General features: G+C 38.4%; 1 protein-coding gene across 13 annotated transcripts in view; it reads right to left on the minus strand.

The window, feature by feature from the left end:
• Positions 1-24,682, minus strand: part of Su(var)2-10 (E3 SUMO-protein ligase Su(var)2-10) — a 166,432-nt gene that overhangs the window by 72,707 nt on the left and 69,043 nt on the right. For 12 of the 13 annotated variants that reach the window (XM_067133953.1, XM_067133904.1, XM_067133959.1 and 9 more), the window contains exons 4-5: positions 20,596-20,717; positions 9,046-9,147 (exon numbers count right to left, since the gene is read on the minus strand). In XM_067133953.1, coding sequence (XP_066990054.1) covers positions 9,046-9,147; positions 20,596-20,717 — 224 coding nt within the window. The remainder of the gene's footprint in view (positions 1-9,045; positions 9,148-20,595; positions 20,718-24,682) is intronic. The other variant, XM_067133917.1, reaches the window with a different exon arrangement.

Here is a 24,682-nt window from a genome sequence, read left to right on the forward strand (position 1 = left end):
CATATTTGCTCATAAATATGCCCACAGATTGCTGTTGGTTTTAGTTCTCTTTTAGGATAGCATGTCAGCTATAATTGTAATTTTGCAAATTCAAGTACAAAAAAACATTAGAAAAAGCATGTATACCTCACTAAAAGGTACTGCACCTCCCTATCTCAGTACATTTCATAAATATTTTACCATAAACATACTCACAATTTGTTACTGATTTTAGTTCTTATCTGTTATGATATTGTGTGAGCTGTAATAATAATTTTACAAAATAAAATTTTAAAAATTATTAGAAAAAACATTTATAGCTTGGTAAAATTAGCATATTTTTATGACTGTAAAAAGAGGTAGGAAATATTTGCTTTCAACTTCCAGTGGAAGGTACAGAAAATGTTTTTGAATAATTTTTCTTATACTATGTGCATATGCATATCTTCCCCTTTGTCCATTGATGTGTATTTTTTTTTTAAACTGGGCAACCTTAAAGTTTGCCCAGTCTAAGGGTGTGCTTAATATACATTTTAGCCCCGCCTGTAACGGTTAATGGGAATGCCAGTGATGCAAGACCTTCCATAATACTGGTCTGTGGATGTTTCAAATGACTTTTCACAATAGAGGAAAAACCATCAAGTGGGGATTTTTAAATTCCATATGGATGCAACTCCTGCATTTCTAAACCAGATTATTCATCTCTAAACAGTTTATTCATTTCCTTCTTCAACTTACTCAGAATAAGCAGTATACAAATTACTGTTTCTACAACTAAGTAGGTGCAATGCCTCAATAATTACGTTCAGTCAGGTCACCTTTCCTTGGTACCTTTGTTATGACTTCCCATTCTGTCATTATGTTTTTTCCTCATACCGTAATCTGCAAAACAGTCTAGTTAGTATATGAGCTGTCATTTACCTTCTGCTAAGTTCATCTACGCAGTGATTCCAGCATATCTCGGTGTTTTCCATATCCTAAGTCTCTATTAATTCCACTTCAAAAAAATGACAAATTTTTATTTGTATTTTTTCATAGCTAACAAACCTGCAGTCTTAACGTAAGGATAAATTCTTCTAACACCAGCTGGAAACCGATAAAAATCATATAAAATAGTAGAACAAGGAATTGGTGGCAAAGGGGTTTGGCCAATGAGATGAGAGAAGAAGCATCCACCGACCTTCTCTCACCCATAATGCCATGACGCTTTCAGTTTCTTCCAGCCCAAGTAACCAGATCAAGATGGAGGCAAGAGGTGGGCAGTATATGTTAAGACTGCAGGTTTGTTAGCTATGCAAAATACAAGTTAATTAAAAATTTGTCATTTGTTCATATGCAGAACAAACCTGGGTCTTAATGACAGGATAGATTCACACTTTTGGTGCAAGGAAAGCAAGTCATGAACCGAATGGAGGTTTGGCACACATGGTCTCACTTCCTGGCTTAGGGAAGGCAAAGGAAGGTGACATAATCCCCTGATCTGTTAGATAAATAGTTTATCAAACAGTCTGACTACTGGGCTAATACACAATGTGAAGACATTGCATAAGCAGATGCTAAAGAGCTATATTTGTTCAGACAACAAACCTGAGTTAGCCACCAATTACGTTTGTTATCGTTCCTCCCACCCCTTGTTAGAGAGAGGAAGGACTAGCTCCTGAGAGTATTTAATTCATGTACGAAGAACATATACTCAAACAGAAAAACCACTCCATCACCTGTATCTAACCAGTTCCTACACATGACGGACTAATTTTCTCACTGCCCATCAGCAGAGAAGAAAGGGGGAACAAGAAAAGAAAAAGGAACCAGTCATCTCATTCATTCTCATTTTCATACCATCATCTTAGGTAAGATACAAACTGTCCCACCAAGGGCACTGGATGAGGTACACAACTTGTTGCGCAGCCACCACCAGGTCCAAAGAAAAAGTGTGCAAGGACCTGTGGGCAACGTCCTGCAGATAGAAGGATGTGAAGGTAGTTTGACGAAGCCAAGTACCAGCCTTCAAAATCCTATGAACAGACAAGTTCTTTTTGAACACCAAGGAGGAACCCAAACTCCTAACATCATGTGCTCTTGCATGCACTGTGTCAGCCTAACAGAGCCAACAGGAAGTGATACTCTTGGACACCACTTCTTGCTTTGGCCAGTGGTAACAAAAATTCTTTGACACCCAGATCTGAGGTGACGAGTCCTTTCAAGGTAACTACCCAGTGCTCTGACAGGACATAAAAGCAATTCATCCAGATCATCATCAACAAAATCTCCCAGGGAAGATAATGAGAAGGGCTCAAATCTGTCATCCTGAGCGGAGGGATTTTGAGTATTAACAACGAATTCAAGGACAAATTCAAAGGCTATGGACCCCCACCCTTGTGTGTTTAACACTAAAAGAGAGACCATGAAGTTCACCCACTCTCTTCGATGAAGCAAAGGCCAGTAAGAAGACCGTCTTGAGGGTCAAGTTCCTGCCTGATGATAGTTGCAAAGGTTCATATGGAGCACGAGTGAGACTGCTTTAGAACCAGAGTCAGGCCCCAATTAGGTGGTTAAGTTCTCTGGGAGAACAAAACTGCTCAAAACTTTTGAGCAGCATTGAAATTTCCCATGAAAAATACAAGTTTACATCTTTCAAATGTAGGACCATACCCAAAGCAGCTCTGTAGCCTTTGATGGGAGAAACAGAACGGCGTTTCTCGCTACAGAGAAAAATATGGGAGTCAGCTACCTGCTGAACAGAAGTTCTGACCGGATAGAAACCCTGTCGACAACACCAATCACAGTAGATGGCCCATTTTCCCTGGTACAAGGCTGAAGAAGATCTTCTGAGATGGCCAGGCATCTCTGTTGCTGCTCTGCGAGAAAAGCCTCTCACTCACAGGAGATACTGGATAGTCTCCAACCGTGAAGAGACAGGGATCCTACCGACTGGTGAAATCTCTTGATGTGGGGTTGGCAAAGAAGGTTGTGCCATGGGGCACTTTCTCTCAGGACTGCTAACAGAAGGGTTAGCAGATCTGGGAACTACTAGCCTGGGGCCACATGGGAGCTGCAACAGTCATCCTGAAATTGTTGGAAATCATTAACCTGTTCAAGACTTAACAGATTAGGCAAAAAAAAAAAGGGGGAGGTGTAAACTTCCAGATTGTCCCAGGGATGATGAAGGGCATCCTCTGCCACAGAAGAGTCTGGAACCACTGAACGATAGACCTCTAGCTTCCTGTTGAACCTTGTAGCAAATAGGTCTATCATGGGCCTTCCCCACAGTCGGAAGAGCCTGTCCACTATCTCCTGATGCACAGACCACTCTGTTCCTAAGAACTGACCCTGACAACTTAGCTTGTCGGCCACTACATTCCATCTATCGGCCGGTGGTGCAAGAGTACCGTCAGTGAGTGAGGTTGGCGTGACACTAGCCCCGAGTCAGGGTCGAGAGGTCTATCACTGGCCTCCAATCGCCTATTGCCTTGGGAACCAGAAAAACCAAACTGTAAAATCCTGGAGATGGATGCCTGACTACTTCCATCACTACTTTTTCCATCATTTTCTTCACTTTCTCTTGAAGAGCTAGATGCTTTGGAGGGTCCTGGGCATATGTCAAATGTTGCAGAGGGAGTTCAGAGAGAGGGGGGAAGAAAATCGAAGGATAGTAGATATCCCAACCGTAGGACATCTACTACCCACTTCTCTGCCCCGAAACTCTGCCACATGGCCCAATGGCTCGTCAGGCACCCCCCCTCCCCAGCGGCAGTGAGTGGGGAGAGGCCCCCACCCAATCGCTTACTTCCTCTAGCCCTACCTCTAGTTCCCCTCCCCGGTCTGGAAGAGTGGGGCCATTGCTGAGGGTCCTTCTTAGATGACGATGGAGCAGTCTGACTGGATCTGTTGGTAGGGGTAGTATTAGGAATCTTCTTGGCAGAAGGTTGGGGTCTAGGTTTTGATGAGCCAGGGCAAGAAGGACCAGCAGACTTTGATACTGCTTGGTGAACTAGCTGGTCATTATTGTCTGCCTGATGTCTATCTACAGCAATGTCCAGCTGCTCCTCAGGAAAGAAAGATGGGGTGCTCAAAATATTCCCATTCCTCAAAGCCAATAAGGAATCAGTACTGATGAACCTAGAAAATTTTGAGAGGGGCTTCATCTCTTCTTTTTAACAACAAGTTGACCCAAATGTTAGCATTTAAATGGGTCAGGTAAGAAACTGCCTTACCTCCAGACTGTAACTGTCTAATATAAGGGGCACTCTCTTCTGTATCGCCCATTGCAGTGGAAGAGACTTTTGCCAATGCTGTGGACCATAAATCCAACCAAGAGGCAGTCTGGAAAGCAGAATAGGCAGTCGACTCCAAGGCAGCAGCCTCCTGAGGAGTGAACAAAGGGCCCTCTGCCTTAACCTAATCCAAAGACAACCCTGGACCTAAATGAACCAGATATGGGTTCACTTGCCAAGATTGCAAAGCCACATTAGGGGTTGTATAAAACCATTTATTTCGAGGAAGTAGTGGAGGTAGAAGCTTGAATGACCTACTTGATTGAAGAGAATTATCACGCCCATATATGAGAGAATTAACATGACTCAGAACAGAATCAGCATGATTTGAGCATGGCAACCCTATAGAAGTTCTTGAATCCTACTTAGGACCAAGCAAAGCTTCAGTGCCTGTAGGGAAATCAAAAAAAGTCATTGCAATTTCCTTAGAAAGATTAATGTACACAAATGAGCTCAACCTCCTCAGCATATGTAGTAATAAACTCCATGTTTTCTAAATCTTCTACCTCCTGACCATGGAAATTCTTTCAATTCTACCGGTTGGACCTGAAGAATGGGGTACATCCCTGTTTAAAACTGGGGCATAGGCCCTTACAGGTCCCAACACCTTCCTGGGCACTTGAATGCCTGCTGATGAAGGTAGGTAAGTTATGGGAATCATCCGGTTCACAGGAACGTGAGGTAGACCTCCAATTTCTAAGTGACAGACGTGAAGGGCTAACGACACGTCTGCAGCTGACCGAACTAGAACAATGATCACTGTCTCTCCTAGGTGATGACAAATAAGAGAGACTATGCGATGACAAAGGGTGAGACTGTAAGCCTGACCTATCTGGAGTAACTGCACGTAAGTGTTTCCCTTCACGGACGCGTCTTGAAACCTGACTGTGAGAACTGGAGTGATGACAACAAACCTTTCTGGGAGAGCGTTAGCAAGAACGATGGCCAGATGAATGCCTATACAGACATGAACCGACAGGACTACTGGGACAATGGAGACTTTCAGCATGGATGTGTGAGCTAGAACATGACCAAGAAGACAACGGCCAACGTTGGGTACACGTGTATGTGTGGGATTTCCCACGTCACAGGATTTCTTGATAGATGCCTTATCGTCTTTCATACAAACTTGAACAGGACCATTAAAGAATTTTTCTTGGAGAAGATCTGTATGGAAGGGCCTACCAAAAGCCTAGAGACAACTGGACGTGATGCCTCAATGTCAGAAACAAGGCACTGAGCAGGAGACACGTATGTGGTCAAAAGAGGATGGAGAAGGAGAGTCCAAGATGGTCCTAACATTCTGTTTTGCGAGGAGAAGAGACAAAGTCCTTGATCCTCCATCAATCAGGAGAGGGATGAGCAGACAAAGATGAGGAAGAAGACAAAGATGAAGATGAAGACGAAGTCTGAGACGGAGGCCTGCGATGTTTCCTACTCATGATACACCTGTACCTTTCTCGGAAAACAATATCAACTCTATTTACAACTGCTTGAACGAGAGAGAGTTTGAAGATGGAGTGGGAGCAGCATTTGCCACCACGGTGTACACCGTTGACAGCTGAGACGTCACAGGAACCAAAGCTCTAGACAAAGGTGAGGGGAGAGCCGCAGGTCTCGCTGTCATGGCGAACAAGACTGGAACGTGAGAAGACGTAACCACTGAAGATGTCGACCAAAATGTTGAGTGGAGTAACCCACTGACAGATGGGACGTCACAGGAACCGAAGCTTTAGGCATAGGAGCGGGTACAGCTGCAGGGCTGGAAACTATCATGGCGATCGACACAGGAAGGCAAGAGGACACGAAGTGTGACAACAGGTCACCCTAAGTTGGTACCCCTGACATACCTAATGATGCCAAAATGTCTGACATCTTCTGCATATCAGCTCCTGAAATACCAGAAAACCTCCCAAACCCAAAATAGAGCAGGGGCAGCAAAGATAATATCTCTCAACCCCTCTCCCGAAACTTCCAAGGGCGAAGCCATGGAAGGATGGGAAGGGGTAAAATCTTCCATGAAAGATGAAGCAACTGGAGAAATTTTGACAAAGAAGAGGTGGACCAAGGAGCCTGAGAAGCTGCCATTGGAGGAGGAAAAAACCCTTCCCAAGATGGTGTCTCCAACTTCCTCCTATTCTTGGCAAAGACCCTCCACTGCTCAGGAGACCAAGAATGACACTCAGAACAGGGATTAGTAACATTACAAATATTAGCTCTGCATCTGCTGCAAGTTGAATGGGAGTCAGTCTCAATTGAGGCAAGAAAACGATAGCAATCGTAGTTAGCAAAACCAGGACATTTTCTTTGACGCTTATAATAGTCTTTGAGGCTTATAATAGGTGAGTCTTGGGTCTGCATTTTCAAAATAAAACATGCACAAACACAATATGGCACTATTTCACAAAACAAGCAATCCAACCAAAGAAAACACGGGCAAAAGAGAAATAGAAAACACCAGCTTCTGTGGGAAGGGCAACAGCACATCCTACCAAAAAGGCAGTAAGGAAGAAACTGAATGCATCACAGCACCATGGGTGAGAGGAGGTCAGCGGATGCCTCTTCTCTCATCCCATTGGCTGAAACCCTTTGCCACCAATTCCTTGCTCTACAAGCTTATATGATTTTTACCAGTTTCCAGCTGGCGATAGAAGAATTTATCCTTACACTACGACCCAGGTTTGTTCCACATGTGAACAAACTAGGAATTCATTCCTAAGTGCATCCAGAGCTTCTTCAGCTTCTGGTATATCAGTCAAATCATCCCCATCATACCTCTCATTAATGACCTCACAAAAATGTTCCAATGAGCACTCTCTTTCTTATTCTGAAGTTATTATTGATCCACTCCTACTTTTGAGAGGAATTTTACTCTTTCTTTACACCAATGGATGCTTCATTAAAAATTCTTTGGATTATCTTTAACAACAATGCCAGACCTAGAACACATGCCTGTCAATATCATCACCTGCCTGTCCATATATTTTCTCGCTCCCCTTGAACTTCAACTTAATTTCACTAGCTAGCATTGAACACTTGACACATTTTTGCTTTCTTAAACTCCTCCTTGAAATTTGTCTAAATGTACTTTTTGCTTTTTCCCCATTCTTTACTATACCCGAATAAATATGCCACAACATTCTGACCTCAACCAAGCCCAAATGTTTACACATAAAATGCATTCAAAATTTTCAAAGGAGAAAGCAAAGGGACTCTGTTACTATGCTAACACTATGAAAAATATGGTTCCACTATACAATGGTCAACCCATTTACAGTGGACCGCCTCTATTCATGGCTTCATCTATTCACAGATTTCTGTGGAACATATATACACATTATTTATGGAAACTTCGCCTACTCGTGGTATTTTTCATCGAGAAATATTCACAAATTAATGTATTTTCATAACATTTTCGTGACTAAATGCACATTTTGTGATAAAACTATTAAAATATTCAAGTATAAGCATTTTTTGAGGGATTTTTGGTTTGGTGTTTTGAACTATCAAAATAGGCAGATATAAGCATTTTTAGAGGTTTTAAGTATTCGCGGATTTGAGCTATTCGCGGGGGGTAGTGGTACACATCCCCACAAATACCAGGGGTCAACTGTATTTTCAAAATCCAAGCAAAAAGGGTTAGGAAAGTTTTGTTACCTACTCACAGGGAAACTAATCCTATATAACTCAAGGAAAGCAAGGGGGTTGTATACAGAAGAAAAAGAAATGAATAGCATTATCATCAATTGACAATTCAAGGAAATCAGGGATTGTTCAACTATATATACAGTTTTTACCATAGATTTTTTCATCTTTTTAGGTTGTGTTGTTATTTTCTCTTATTCTTGAGTGCTAATTTTTCTTTGACTCATTTATGACATTGATTAGACAATTCCAAAAACTGTTATAGGTAAATTATCTAACTGCTATAACATTACTCACATAACAGTTTCACTTTTTGTTTACAATACATCTTTAGTGTACATTTAGACTTGAAAGGAATAAACTTAGAAATCATTCTCTTGATCTTTAATAATTGCTGAGGTGTTCCCACAAACAGCCACACGTATCTGGCCAATCCAGCTTACATATCCAATTCTACATTCTCAACAGGCATGACTCTTACCCAGCCACTTGCCAAACCTCTGGTGCCTAATAATTCACTATCATAAATAAGCATGCACTAAATATTATGACAAAAACACATAAAACCTGGATACCAGACACTTTACTGGAAGCTGAAGAAGAAATAAAAATCTCCAAGGACCTCAGTAAAGGCAGAAGTTACTTTCTTAACATGCCCAGTCAGGATAAAAAAATGCTCATAAACACCAAAAGTGAATTTCTATGTGCTAACAAGGACATGCTTGCAATTTTTAAGCTGGGCCAGTTTTATGTGGAATAAGGCTATTTACGATTACTGCATTTTTGTTGACTAAAAACCCAAAATAGTAAGCTGTTTCCCTAAAAATTCAAATTTCTTTGTTTTTCACAAATGTTTTAAAAAACATAAGATACAGACATATTCTTTTGGCACAATGAAAAACCATGCTAAATTTCCTTTCCAGTGTTATATATTTCACTGCTACCCACGACTAATTATTTGTAAAAATATGAAAAATAGTTTTCAGAATTCTCTATCTCCTTGAATAGCCACTAATATTGGCAAGATGGAGTTAAATAATCCTTCAACACCATCAAGACAACACCTCAATATTCAACATCATATACATTTTTCAATCTAGTACAATATTTGTCTAGCACCTCATTTTATCTGAAACAAAATACTCACCGGTAAAGGGCACATTTTATCGTTTATCTTTACAGCTATATTTGGTGGAAAATTGTCTTCTTGTTCACACGTAGTTTCTAATAAACAAAATCTCATTTGAACCTGCAATAAACAATATCAGAAAGTCGGTTATAAGAAAACAGTGATTTTAAAAAAGTTAATTTTTAAATAAACTTCATAAATTCACTGGGATACATTAATAAACAACTTTCAATCAACATTTTGACAAGGAACTAAATTTAAAAACAAAAGGATTTTTGCATTCTGACAAAAAGCAATTCTTATTTACTCTGTATCAATTTCATAAAGAAATCTTAAAATGTATACGGGCAGTCCCCGGTTATTGGCGATCCAGTTTTTCGGTGCTTGTCTAGCAACAAAAATCGGCAAATTTCGGCGCCGATTTCTGCTTATCAGTGCCAATACATACCTCACAGAGGTGCCGATAACCGAAAATTGGCAATAATCAGGGCTCATCGGTGTCGTTAAGTACTGAAAACTGCTGAAAAAGCGCTGATTTTCGGTTACTGGCGATATTTGCTTGTCATACCATCGGAGCGAAACCCCCACCGATAACCGGGGACTGCCTGTACCAAGATCACAGTCTATATAACAAACATTTTCCAACAAATACCTAGCTTTCATCTAGCTGTAAACTTCAATAATACAGCAAAAAATATATGTATTTTTTCATTTATATCTGGCTGGGTTAGTAGGCTGTCTATTTTCTACCTTTTCACTTGCACATTGCCCTTTAAACTGTAGGGAGGTTAGGGGGGAGGGGGCTCTTATAAATGTTTGGCTCATTGTAATAAATACTTTTATAATACATATTATGAAGGCTAGTGAACCCTTATGAGTTAACGGTCAAATAACCCAACCAGCTCAAAAAGACTGAAGGAACACCACCTTTACGAAAAGGTTTACCTGATAAGGAATCTTTAGAGCTAGTACTGCTCTACTGAGGGTCTGTCATTTGAGCTAATAGTACAATTGGGATATGCTAGCCAGTATGAAAACTTTACAGTAAGAATCCTACTCTTACAGATTAGGATGCAATACAACCATGACTGCCAACAAAACTAAAAATACCAAAGAGGAATGAAAGTCCCTGAATAAAATCAGTACCTTCATAATCCAAAAAACTAAAAAATAAACCATGATTTAATTAAGAAAAAAGAAATGGGTGACACCTTTTGGGTTCACGCTACTATAGTGCCTGCAGCAAGCAAAGGAGCAGCTGCATGGCAGTTTTCAGAAATGATCTAAATCTTTGGATAATTAAAAGGCAAATACTGAATTGCAAATCCACTGAGCAGCAATCAGTACATCAATTAAAGATAAATTCTTTATAAAGTTATAAGATGTAGTTACAGCTTTCACATCATGGGCTTTTACCTTAATTACAGGTAATAGTCATACTTTATCATGAGCTTCATTTAATTCTCTAAAATAAGACATTTAATTCTCTTAAAAAAATATGTTAAAAAAGACTGCATTCTTGAGACAGGAAAGGCCAGTTTCCGAATATCACAAAAAAATTTCTTGGTATCACAAGTTTATTTATGCCACTTTAATAGCTTCCATATAACCATTAGCCTAACAAGCCATAGAAAAGCTTCACTTTTGTCATCCCCAAGAAATTAGAACACAGCACATTAGTTAATACTTTACACTTAAAACTCTTAAAGCTTTACTCTGGTCTCCAACTAGACACAAGAGATGAGAACATGAAATTCTTGAAGCTTCACTTTTGTCTCCAACTAGACCTAAGAGATTAGAACAAAACAGATCTACGCAAGGTTTACACTTGAAATTCTTAGCCCTAAACAGGGGAAAAAGTCAAAATATCATTACCATCATTATATCCTGTCTTTGCCGACAAAGCTTTTAATTTACAGATTCTCTTGGCAGTAGCCAGAACAAGATGAATTAATGTTTTAGCAAAAAAGGTGTTTAGGGGATGATTTTCCCAAAGGCTAAAAAGGTGGGAGCATCAAATACTTTAATAATACATCTATGTTCCAAACTAATGATTTGTTACTACACTTAGCGACCTCAGTTTCAAAGGATCTGATTATGCAGATCCTAATTACTACAAGACAAGTCCAATTTTATATGTCTAAGAACAGAGGACAACACTAATCTGTAAACCTTGAGCATAAATGACAACTCATAATTGTATCTATACCTATGGTATCTAAAAAATACCTTCAGGTGCAGGAGATCCCTACAGACTAACATCAGGGCCAATATACCGACCACTGATTTTGATATAGTTGGCTAGTTGAGAGTCTCCATAACTTGAGAACCAACTTCCTAGCCTATCTCAAACAGCCTTTCCCTGATGGTGAGGTTGCCATACAGTCAGCTGAAACATGGAGATTTTACTGAAATTTCCAAGCATGAGATTGTTTTAGTACTGTGAAGAATGTAACTAGGAAAATCTAAATGAAGTGTTAGTAGATCTGGAAACCACTCACTTTGTAGCCAACAGAGGCCTACAAGAATCAACCAGAAATTCTGAGTGTATCTTAATTTGTTTGTTAATTCCCTCAACAAGGCTAATGGGGGGAAAGGCATGTACTTCCATGTCCTTCCAATTAATTAGCATCTAGTCTGTTATCCATATATGAGGGTACAGGTTACAGGAACAACAGATAAAGACAATGGTTCTTGGGAGATGGCAAAGAGATCCACCCGTGCCTGCGGCCATGATCTCCATGGTTGCTTCCACACTCCTAGATTCAAGGTCCATTGTTTAGAAGAATTTGGTTTTTTTAACTAAAAAAATCTGCTGTGTTCATCTTTCCCAGAACTAACCAAGGAACCAAGATTTTCTTGGACAAAACTGAAGCCTGTCTGACTTTGTAATAGAGTTGTCAGAAAACACTGATGTGCCCAATTCAACACAAAAGTTCTCAGACTCCATTTTAGCCTTCCAGTCTGCCAGCAATTCTATATTTTGTATGTGAAGGAGGGACACTTTATTCAACCAATGTCTTGCCAATTCCAGAGCTCCCAACCCAGCTCCCTAACTGTATATATTAGCATACGAATATAATGTCAAGTCTGTGTTGTAGTTCCCCAGAGACACATTGACAGGAGCAGCTTTAGAATAGTTCTCTTGGCTTCAGAATCACTTCCAAAGAATTTTCTCGGATAAGCCAATCATTCAAATACAAGAGAAAAATGCTCAGCCCACAACAGGGAGCTCAAACCTCATGCACTTCTTATTGAATACAAGTTGGAAATACTTCCGGCGTTCAATATTAACATGAATGTGGAAGCAAACACCCTTGAGATCTATAGTAATCATTAATCATCCTGCTGCACAGCCTCAAGAACTGGCTGAAAAGACCTGGAGCTGTTTCTGATACATATTCTATGGCTCCTTTTCCTGGTAGTGACTGAACTTCCTTCTGCAAAGCCCTGAATTCTCCGCGTTGTGCAGGTAAGCCTGAAAGGCTACTGAAACTAGTGAATGGAGCCATATAACCTTCCTTCAACAACTGCACAACCCACAGATCTGCGCCTAATTTGTTCAGACAAAATATATATTCATCTGGATCTGAGAGGTTACATCTTCATTTTTTGCTATAATTTATTCTGTTAGTGATGGAAACACTTCCTTGCTGTTAGGATCTTCTCTTCTGGGAAGAAGCAAAAGGGACTAAAAATTCTTCTATAAGGCCTACAAACTAGAGAAAAAGACTTTCTTTAAATCTTCAGCTGAAAACCCTTATGCAAACTAGAGAAAAAAATGACCTTTAAATCTTCAGCTGAAAACCCTTATGCACAGTCAAGACTAAACCCCAAGGGGGGTCTAAGGGAAAACACCCTAGAATGAGAGACCATTACTGTATAGGAAGTGATAAAAAGAGAGGAAATATAGAGAATAAAACTGATACACCTGATATTCGGAAGGATTTGCTCCTTGCTTAAATATTTGGATATCAGAAGATTCAACTACTGCACTATGCAAACTATTACATATTTTAGTTGTAGCAAAGACAAAACTTCTAGAAATGACAGTTTGCAGCAGCAGCCTGACTAGTGTTGCAAGCAAATACAGCTAGATCAAGTAAAGAATGCAGAGGATGTTTACAGTTGTTGTAAACATAATCAACTCACATTATCTGTCACAAGTCAACATTAACCCTTTAACGCCAACTGTACGTATTTTACGTCGACAAAAGTCTGTCGGGTGCCAAGTAGACGTAAAATATGTTGACTACAAAAAGTTTTTGTAAATATTCACGGAAAAATACTTATAGGCCTCGTTTGCGAAAAATTTTAAATCACGCGCCTTGAGGGATGCTGGGAGTTCACGGATCACGCTGTTGTTTTGTTTACAAGCGTGACCCAGCTGTGGATGTGCGAATTTCTTTCTTATCCCAAAAGAAAGCATCAGCTAACTGCTGAAAATCTCAGAAATTCTTTAGTCACTTTGTTGTAATTTTTGCACCGTCTTCTGTTAGCCTTGACATAAAGTTTTATATATGAAAATGTGCGCAATTTCATGTAGAATACAAAATAAATAACTCATGGTCGTAGCTTTTAACAATTATGACATTTTCATATAAATCACGATACGTGCCAAATTTCAACCTTTGGTCAACTTTGACTTGACCGAAATGGTCGAAAAATGTAATTGTAAGCTAAAACTCTTACATTCTAGTAATATTCAATCATTTACCTTCATTTTGCAACAAACGAGAAGTCTCTAGCACAATATTTCGATTTATGGTGAATTTTTGAAAAAAAAATTTTCCTTACGTCTGCGCTAATTCTGCTCTAAATCTTGTAAGAGCCTGACGCCATCTCTTCCAAACACGTGTGTGTTTGTCGTCCATCGGAGTGGACAAGACAACAAGAGCATCTTGTTTTCTTTCTCTAAAGGAACGCGATTTCAACCATACAATATTTCCGTCTGTTTCTCCCTAACCATTGTTGTCTTGATGTATGTACAATCACCACTACTTGCATTGCCATGCAAGCATTCTAATCATGTACTCATACTGTTCCAACGAATCTTCTGTATCAAGCTGTGTGTATGTTTCTGTTTGTGAAGACGCCAAACGTCTCGCCACTCTGATGGACGACGAACATACGAACACACGTGTTTGGAAGAGACGTCGTCAGGCTCTTACAATCTCAGAAATTCTTTAGTCACTGTCGTAATTTTTGCACAGTTTTCTATTAGCCGTTACATAGTTTTATATATGAAAATGTGCACAATTTCATGTAAAATACAACAAAAAATAACTCATGGTTGTAGCTTTTATCAATTTTGACATTTTCATATAAATCACAATAAGTGCCAAAATTTCAACCTATGGTCAACTTTGACTCGACCGAAATGGTTGAAAAATGCAATTGTACGCTAAAACTCTTACATTCTAGTAATATTCAATCATTTGCCTTCATTTTACAACAAACGAGAAATCTCTAGCACAATATTTCGATTTATGGTGAATTTTTGAAAAAAACTTTTTCCTTATGTCCGCACGCGCTAACTCTGCTGAAAATCTCAGAAATTCTTTAGTCACTTTGTCGCAATTTTTGCACTGTTTTATATTAGCCGTTACATAAAGTTTTATGTATGAAAATGTGCGCAATTTCATGTAGAATACAACAAAAAATAATTCATGGTTGTACCTTTTATCAGTTTTGAAATATTTTCATATAAATCACGATAACTGCCAAAATTTCAACCTTCGGTCAACTTTAACTCGACCGAAATGGTCGAAAATGCAATTGTAAGCTAAAACTTACATTCTAGTAATATTCAATCATTTACCCTCATTTTGCAACAAACGAGAAGTCTCTAGCACAATATTTCGATTTATGGTGAATTTTTGAAAAAGCTTTTCCTTACCTCCGCGGGCGCTAACTCTCCTGATAATCTCAGAATTTCTTTAGTCACTTTGTCGTAATTTTTGCACCGTTTTATATTAGCCGTTACATAAAGTTTTATATATGAAAATGTGCACAATTTCATGTAGAATACAACAAAAATAACTCATGGTTGTACCTTTTATCAGTTTTGAAATATTTTCATATAAATCACGATAAGTGCCGAAATTTCAACTTTCGGTCAAATTTGACTCGACCGAAATGGTACAAAAATGCAATTATAAGCTAAAACTCTTACATTCTAGTAATATTCAACAATCATTTACCTTCATTTTGCAACAAACGGGAAGTCTCTAGCACAATATTTCGATTTATGGTGAATTTTTAAAAAAAAACTTTTTTTACGTGCGAGTTACGAATTCATGCATCATTTTGTGATAATATTTTCTCTGTGTTGCTTTGATCGTTTTACAATTTGTTATATACCAAAATCATCACAATTTAGTTTACAACACAACGAAAAAAAAAAAATAGCTCATTAGCTTTAACTGTTTTGCCCACAGCACGATTTGTATACAATTATATATGAAATTTTTTTTTCACGCTGTCATATATTCCAATATTTATATATGATAATGATATTTTTTTTTTCATTTCTGATGGTTGCATACTAAATTTCAGGCAATGAGAAAAAAAAAAAAAAGGAGCCAAAAATGACTCAATCTTAAAAACTAAGCATGCTGTGAGTTTTTTAAAAACTTTCTTTCCTCTTTGGCGCTAACTGCCAAACCCAGCCGGCATACGGCAGACACTTTTGTAAACAGAGGCTCGGCGTTTAAGGGCTAAGAGGCGGCAAAAAAAAAAAAAAAAAAAAAAAAAAAAAAAAAAACTGTCCAATGACATTATCTAAGAGGGTGAGATGAGAGTCATCATCTGAAGACTACACTTGAGAACAGTACTTCAAACAAGGCAGAAAAGAATCATAAACCAACCCAATATATAAAAGCTTCATCCTGATACATCCTAAAACATTTCCAGAAGATCCAAATTTGCTGAGGACACATGAAATAATATCAAGTACTGTACTGTTTATGCTTCTCAAGTCAATTTCTTATCAAGAGTTACATCTAAAATCTTAAAACAAATCACTGACACTTAAAAATGTATCACTTCAATTTAAATCAGGTTGCAAAGGTAAAAGTGTTCTGGATAGACTATCATACTTCGAGTTTTTGACAGGTTGAGCTTTATACCCTAAGCTTCTTCCACTCATGAATATATGCCAGATCTCTATTCAAGGATTCTTCAACCACAGACTTAAGGCACAGAGAAGAAACAACAGCCAGAAAAGTAGCATCATCAGCATATGCAATAAGTTTGTTCTTCAGACCTTGCCACATGTCAACATTTTTTATACATAATAAATAGCAAAGTTCCAAGAGCACTACCTCGAGGAATACTAGAAATGACATTAGCAAAGCTACTATACTGGCTAGCAACACAGACCCTTCAGGTTCTGCCTATTAAAAATTAATTTAAAATATTAAAAAAAGGTTCATAAAGTCCATTAATCTTAGCTTGTCTATAAGTGCTTCAAGATTCACACGGTCAAAGGTTCAAAGGTCAAGAATTCTAAACATAGTCTTCAAAGCCTCAATAACTTCCAAGCCAAAATGTTCCCATGTGGTCTAACTTGCCAAAACTTCAGGCTGCTCTTTGACCTGGAGAAACATTCTGGGAGAGAAAATCAAACAATTGTTCTATCCTATTAAGGATGACATTAGAGAACATATTGCCATCTCTGAAATACCATCATTATCAGCCTTATCTATACACTTAGGAAAACCAAGAGTTTCTGGTCCCAAATGCTAAAATTCTACAGGTAAGAATGATTCCAAACTGGCAAACTCTGAGTTTACAGAGCTGGAGGTAAATTGGGAAGCTCCCCAGTTTAGTACTCTTTTGGCCTTGTAAAACTTCAAAAATAAAGGACAATACAAGGCAGCAGAACTGTTGCTACTATCTCTGGCTTTCAAAATTATATTAATGGATTTACATCTCTCCACATCAGCTGTCTATACCTAGATATGAATGGTTTACCTTTGTCCTCCAACTCAGTTATCGTGTGGCTCATGAACAATTAGCTGTGTTTGCTACTTTCAAGCTAAGAGAAGTCTCATAATTATACCATCAAGCCAAGAGAAAACTCATAATCGCAACAATCTTTAAAGAAAACATAACTGAGAGAGAGAGAGAGAGAGAGAGAGAGAGAGATATTACATCCAGCTCTATGACTCAATCCATGAGATGCCTCTATTGTCCTCTCACTCTTCTACAATTGTTGCCCCGAACCATGTTATATTCCTCTACTGGTCAAAAGACATTCATTCTCCTCCTACCTCTACTCCTGAATGCAACATCCCAGCTACTCCTATATCTCAGCAGCTTTTCTGCCACTGATGTCTGCCATCCACTCACTTCTCTGGTCATTGCCAGAACCTGCTCCTCCTCTGAGGCATCATCCTTCATCAAAATAGAGCATAAAACTCTATAGATGGGACCCTTTCCTTTCTCAACTCCTCCAGAAAGCGATGCTGATTCAATTGCTATTATGGTCTTCAGCTGGCTCTTCCCTCGGCACACCCATTCCTTCAGACCATTAGATAAGACCGCTCATCTTTTTTCATCAGTTTTGACCAAGGGCACCCATCATGGCCCCTGCTGTCCATCTGGAGCCCTCTCAGCAACCAATGCACTATTCATGATGGGAGGACATATTGCAGCCTGTGCTGAGTGGGCGTTTGTCTCCATTACCAATTTTTTTCTCAGCTATTGTTGCAGACGTGGAGGTTCATACCCCTCCTCACAGTAAGATGCTGCTTATATTTAAAACACTCTGAGTCAAGACTACTACAGTATATACATAAGTCAGGACATTCAAGTTTTCTACAGAAATTGAAACCAGAGCTGTTCCAGGATACATAATGGTAACTGGTGGCTATAAAGTCTACCAAAGGACATTCCTCTGGTCCCTCCCATGCCATATGTGTTGATGTAAAGGGTGAATTCTTCAACTATAACCATCGATGTAAGGGGTGACTTCTTCAACTATAACCATCAATCAAAAGTTCTTTACTTAGCAAATCACTGGAATCCTTATTACACTTTGTATGGTTACTGAATTCTGATGTGAAAGTGATGCAACAAATTGTTTTACAAGACCAGGGATGGAGAAGGGAGTTGAGAACCTTAATACACTTGGGCAAGTCTTGAAAAAGGTGAAGCATTTCTGTTATCTTGGCAACACACTGGACTGTGAAGCAGGGAAGAGCAGTAAGAGAGTAACTAGAAATGGTGAGGAAAAATGTCCTGTTCATAGGGAGACTATTGACTTACATCAGGTACATTAGGCCTGTACTACTCTATGCACCAGAAACATGGGTATTGTCACATAAAACTGAGGAGACTTTGTTAGAGGTGGTCAAGGGTTGTAAGATTCATGGCTGGGGTATAGTGGGAAGATCTTATTGAAAATGAGGAATTGGGAAAAAATGGTATCCAGACCTTAAAGAGAAAAAAACAGAATGTTTAAATGTGGTTAGAATGGATAAGGAATGGCTGGTCAGAAAACCAAAGATATTTAAGTAGCACAATAAAAAAAATGTAGAAAGGGACAGGAAATCACAAATTTTGGGGAAAGATGAAGACCTAACCTTTAAGAATCTGATGGGATGCTAAGGAAGCAGTACCACTAGGCAAGACGTACTGCTTTGACTGATTTGGGTCCAGTGAGATTGAGATACAAGAAAACAAATATGTATAATTGAAGGGTTATACCAAACAACTTTTGTTATGATAACTCTTGTTATCATACTACAGAAATTGAAAAGACCTATCCTCTCTCGAGGCAAGCTTTTTAAATGAAACCCTCACACATGTCTCATTGCAATCTTGTTCATAAATGGTATGACAATATCTAAGATGCTTTTCTTATCTGGAAAATTCTGACTCAAACAAATAATGTATTTTCTATATAATATTAACTTTTCCTAGCAATTTAATATTATTCTTCATACTATCAATGAACTGTATGATGCTTGGATTTTTAATCACTTACTGACTGGTCAAAATCCTGTCAAAATACGACAAATTTTTCAAGTAATTTCTATTTTTCCTAATATACAAACCTGAGGTCTTTACATATGGTATTTACTTTCAGCGGTAGCTGGAGCCAACCGTTTAACTTAAAACAAGACGGATATTGGTAGCTGGCTACCGACAGAAGGGGAATAAATCCTCCCTTCCAGATGGTACGCATTCACTTTACCTTCTGGCCCAGGAAACAGAATGAGGGGTGGCTAGAAGTGGGCCATTTTATGTACAGATCTCAGGTTTGTACATTAGGAAAAATACAAATTACTTAAAAAATTTGTCATTTGTTCCTACACAAATACAAGCCCTTGGTCTTTACATATGGGAAACTTACCCCTTAGTGGGAGGATTCTGAGCAAATCTTTGAACTGACTGGTAGTTCACCTCACCTTGGGCCTCTTTCCTGGTCATGTAAGATCAAAGGAGGGAGACCCATGCCTCTGATCTGTTGAACATGTGTGCTGTTCAAATGCCAAACTTCTGGGCCTTCGAATACATGGAAGTTAATGTCACTGATTCGAAGATAGATTTGGATGAACCCATACTGTTGGATCTGTTCACTGCCAGGCCCTCTCTCCCCTTGCTAGAGAGAGGGTAGAAGTTGCATCTACTGTATTATTCCAAAAAGAGCTAGATTCTAGACAGGGTACTCAGACATCTGGAACACCCGCATGCAAGCCTGTCCCACACACACCGCCTCTTTCCAGCCATACACCTTAGATGAGATGCTACCTGTTCTCAAGAGCTGGGTGATCTACATGAATATTGAGCAGCCACCACAAAACCCAAAGAAAAAGTCCAAGGATCTATAGGCAACATCCCGAAGGTAAAAAGGAGGCGAATGTGGTCTGTTGTGACCACATTCCTGTCCAAAGGGTTCTTCCCGAACGCTAGGGGCAGACCAATGTCCATGAACTTATGAAATCTCACCCAAACATTTTGTTGTCCACCATGTCAGCTGTGGAGTATGTTCATTTGATCAAACACAAAGTCAAAAGAAATGGAGCCCCTAGACACCACTTCTTGGCTGGGTCAGAACCAAAAACAAGTTGTCAACACTAGTTTGGAGACAAAGTCAAAAGGCTTTTGGGCACTTGGTACCCTTTAGGGTCCTTAGAAATGGCATGCTCATACACTGTTGATCTCCCGATGAATCAGGCAGAACAACGGGAAGTCGTAGGCCCAAGACTTGAATCGTGGATGCAAAAGATGTCTCCTAAATGCCAATGGCATCTGAAGTTCCTAGGAGGTCACTCATCCAAGTACCGACTAGCCCCCAACATTTCTAACCATGGATGTGAAAGACAACTCCTAGATGTCAACAGAATCCGGTTTTCCCAGGTCACCTATCATTGGTAAACTTCGCTGACCGGATGAGAAGCATTATTTTCAATGGTATGGTCAATGGCTGTTATGCCTATGGTCCGTAGACAGAGTCCTTCAATTAGCCTACATTCTACAGTAAGTGATGACAAAATAGCAAAGTACAATGAGGTTAAAGTAAACTGACATCATGTGTAGCAACTATAAAGAAATTACCTGAACTGTGTAATCCTGTTTACAAGGACGTAGATCTCTCGAGCTGGCAATTTTATTTGCTTGGTGGGGAGTGAGAGAAAAGGTGAATGTGGCTTCTTGATACCTCCCAGATCCCTGTGGCGCTGCAAAATGGAAAATAATTGTAAAATTTTCAAAACAAACAAGTAAGGAAGAATGATGGGAAATTAACTGAGAAACATCTGACATGGGCAGAAGTTAAGTATATTGTAGTTTAACCAGACCACTGAGTGACATGGGCAGAGCTGGGTAGGTTTAGATAAGGAGAAAGTTATGTACTGTATATCAAGTAATCATTTATAAATGGTAGAGAGGTTGGCAAATAACAGGGAAAAGCTGTTTAATATACAAATATGTTAGAATATGGAAATGGAGACTAACTAGACTGGTAAATGGTAGGTTTGAGACAAGGGTAAGTTGTCTCCATGACTGTGAATACTTTATGAACAATGTAATGCCTTAAGTCACAGAAAGGACAGATGTAAGTTGTAAGTTGTGCAATAAGAACAAAGTCATGAATGGAATGTAGAGTGGCTGTTAAGAGACAATAGTGGTAACTGGGGGCAGTGAAAAAAAACTACAGACAAACGTGGTGGTTTGAGAGTCTTTCTATCAAAAAGTGGAGGTGAACTTGAAGTAAGACTAAGGAAATGATGGGGAAAAGGAAAACAATTGTTGTAATGATGTTAACATGGGGATTTGAAGAAGAGAAGTAGCTGATAAATAAAACTACTCAAAGACAAAATGTAATGTATGATGGTAGAATAATTTGCAAAAGATTTGAAGTGAAGGGAAGTGTCTGGAAGCTAGTTAGGTAGTTTTAAAGGAGAAAACACTTGTACAGTATGGCAGTGGATGATGGAAAAGCTGAAGCTGCTAAGTTAAGCACACAGGGCTTCATCCGTGATTCAGCAGTTAAAGCCACTCCTCTTCAACTAAATGTATCTATTTTCATTTTTGCTGCAACCTGGTTATAACCAGATAAACCTTCAGCCACTTTTCTTCATACCATCAAACCAACAAACTTGCTATTGCATTAAGTATATATAATTAAGAAATATCTTAGGGACGTGCCTGTTCACTATTACTCCCATCAATTTCCTCTTCCTTTATCTTCGAATTTACACAACTTAAGTTTCCTCCAAATTTACCGTTTCCCAAGCATGTATATCAACATTTTTCTTTGGAAATTATATGTTTCCTACTAACAAGTCCCACCCTAAGCTCAATTTACAACTTTGATCTCATATTACCTCAAATTCCATTACTAACATGACAAATTTATTGATTTACATCCTACAAATAAGTCCCATTCCAAGCTCAATTCACAACTTCGATCATTACCACCATTAAATCCATAACTAACATTCTAAATGGCAGTCATCAAAACCAGACAGATCACACAGCTTTTAAAAGAGAAAAAAAGATGCAGGAATGTTAGAACTGAGAGGAACAGATGCTGGCAGTGCTCTCCAACTTGCCATTGCCAAACCATGGCTGAAATGAAAGTTTGCAACAATAAAGTTGAAAATATCTAGGCTTGATCTAGTAAAGATTCTTGAAGGTGAACATAAAGAGGTTTTTGCAGCTAAATGTCAAAACAGAGTCGCTGTTGCAGAAACCATATCTCAAACACCAAATGAGGACTGGTTTAACTTAAAGAATGTACATCAATCTGCTGGAAATGTAACAAGACTAGACAGAAATCTTAGATACTGGATGAAACCTGGGATTCAATAAAGAACAGATAAAAGCAAAAGGTACATGCAAACAAATCTCAGATAGGAGATAAAGAACAGACATTATAAGGAGATAAGTACCCAAGTCTGGATATTTAAACAAAAATCAAGAAGAGATAAGAGAGAGAATACTACAACAAGTAAGTTGATAATGTTGACAACCATGGATGTACAAGAGAGGAAAATAACCGTCCATAAGTGGGATGTATCAACATTAATACAAGAAAAAAATACAACCTTGGGCAGAACGTTTATGAGGTTATGAATATTATATATAAAGGGGATAATCTGAATGATATCATTGAAGCTGGCGAAGACCTGAATGTGCTTATGAATGAATTCAGTTTCAAGCGCAATCAATATTAAAGAAACTTAGTAAAACACAATACTACTATGGAATCACTGCATAAGTGATTTAAACTAAAACTGAAATGACACCTCATACTAACTGACTGTTTTTCAGAATATGGAATGAGAAAACAAAGCCAGATGAATGGAAAGTGGATATCATAGCTAAGGTACCAAGGGAAGGTGACCTGCCTGAACGAGGAAAATATAATCACACTGCACTTAGACTGGTAGTAATAAATATTTAGTATGCTTATTCTTCACAAGCTGAAGTAAGAAACAGATAAACAGGAAATGTTTAGAGTTGAACAAGCTTGTTTCACAAAAGGCAGAAGTTGCACAGATCAGAATATATAAGTTTTCATAATAAAATTTATTTAGATACTTATATCTCTGCACCGATAAGTGAGTCAGCATTCAAACAAAAGATCGAATGGCTGCCTGGATGACTGTCTAGTAAACTGTTCTCCATTAGGTGTGTTTCAAATGTTTTAGCTCTGTCAGAATTCTCCTTGATGGGCCACTAAGTTGTGGGGAGGCTGGGTGGAGTAAACTTTAACATCTTACCTACAGTAAACGCCCCTGTATTCGCGGGGGATGCGAACCACATCCCCCGAGAATAGTTAAAATCCATGAACAGTGAACAACCCCCCCCCTCTAACCACTCTCCCTTTCTATCTATCTATCCCTCACATTTTACTTTATTTGACCACAAAGTGGGCAGCATTTTCTACCCTTTACAGTCAGTATGTTAACCCTTTAACGCCGAAGCCCTATTTACAAAAACGTCTTCTGTATGCCGGCGGCGTTCGGTGAGTTAGCACCGAAGCGGAAAAAAAGTTTTTTTTAAAAAATCACAGCACGCTTAGTTTTTAAGATTAAGAGTTCATTTTTGGCTCATTTTTTTTGTCATTGCCTGAAGTTTAGTATGCAACCATCAGAAATGAAAAAAATATCATTATCATATATAAATATTAGAATATATGACAGCGAAAAAAAACTCATATATAATTGTATACAAATCGCGCTGTAAGCAAAACGGTTAAAGCTAATGAGTTAATTTTTTTTTAGTTGTATTGTACACTAAATTGCGATGATTTTGGTATATAAAAATTTTAAAATGATCAAAGCAACACAGAGAAAATATTATCACAAAATGATGCATGAATTAAGTAACGTGGGACGTAAAAAATGTTTTTTTCAAAAATTCACCATAAATCGAAATATTGCGCTACAGACTTCCCGTTTGTTGAAAAATGAAGATAATTGATTGAATATTACTACACTGTAAGTGTTTTAGCTTACAATTGCAGTTTTCGACCATTTCGGTCGAGTTAAAGTTGACCAAAAGTAGAATTTTTTCTATTTATCGTGATTTATATGGAAATATTTCAAAACCGATAAAAGCTAAAACCATGAGTTATTTTTTGTTGTATTGTACATGAAATTGCACACATTTTCATATATACAACTTTATGTAACGACTAATATAAAGCGGTGCAAATATTACAACAACGAGACGAAAGAATTTCTGAGATGTTCGGCCGAGTTACCGCGCAAGAGCGTAAGGAAAATGTTTTTTTTTCAAAAATTCACCATAAATTGAAATATTGTGCTAGAGACTTCCAATTTATTGCAAAATGAAGTTAAACGATTGAATATTACTAGAATGTAAGAGTTTTAGCTTACAATTGCGTTTTTTTACCATTTCAGTCGAGTTAAAGTTGACCGAAGGTTAAAATTTTGGCAGTTATCATGATTTATGTGAAAATATTTCAAAACTGATAGAAGCTACAACCATGAGCTACTTTCTGTTGTATTCTACATGAAATTGCGCACATTTTCATATATAAAAGTTTATGTAACGACTAATGTAAAACGATGCAAACATTACGACAACATGACGAAAGAATTTCCGAGATGTTCGGCAGAGTTACACCAGCATGAGAGCGTAAAAAAAATTTTTTTTTTCAGAAATTCAC

Source organism: Macrobrachium rosenbergii, chromosome 3 (genome assembly GCF_040412425.1).
Source record: "Macrobrachium rosenbergii isolate ZJJX-2024 chromosome 3, ASM4041242v1, whole genome shotgun sequence".
Taxonomy (NCBI): domain Eukaryota; kingdom Metazoa; phylum Arthropoda; class Malacostraca; order Decapoda; family Palaemonidae; genus Macrobrachium; species Macrobrachium rosenbergii.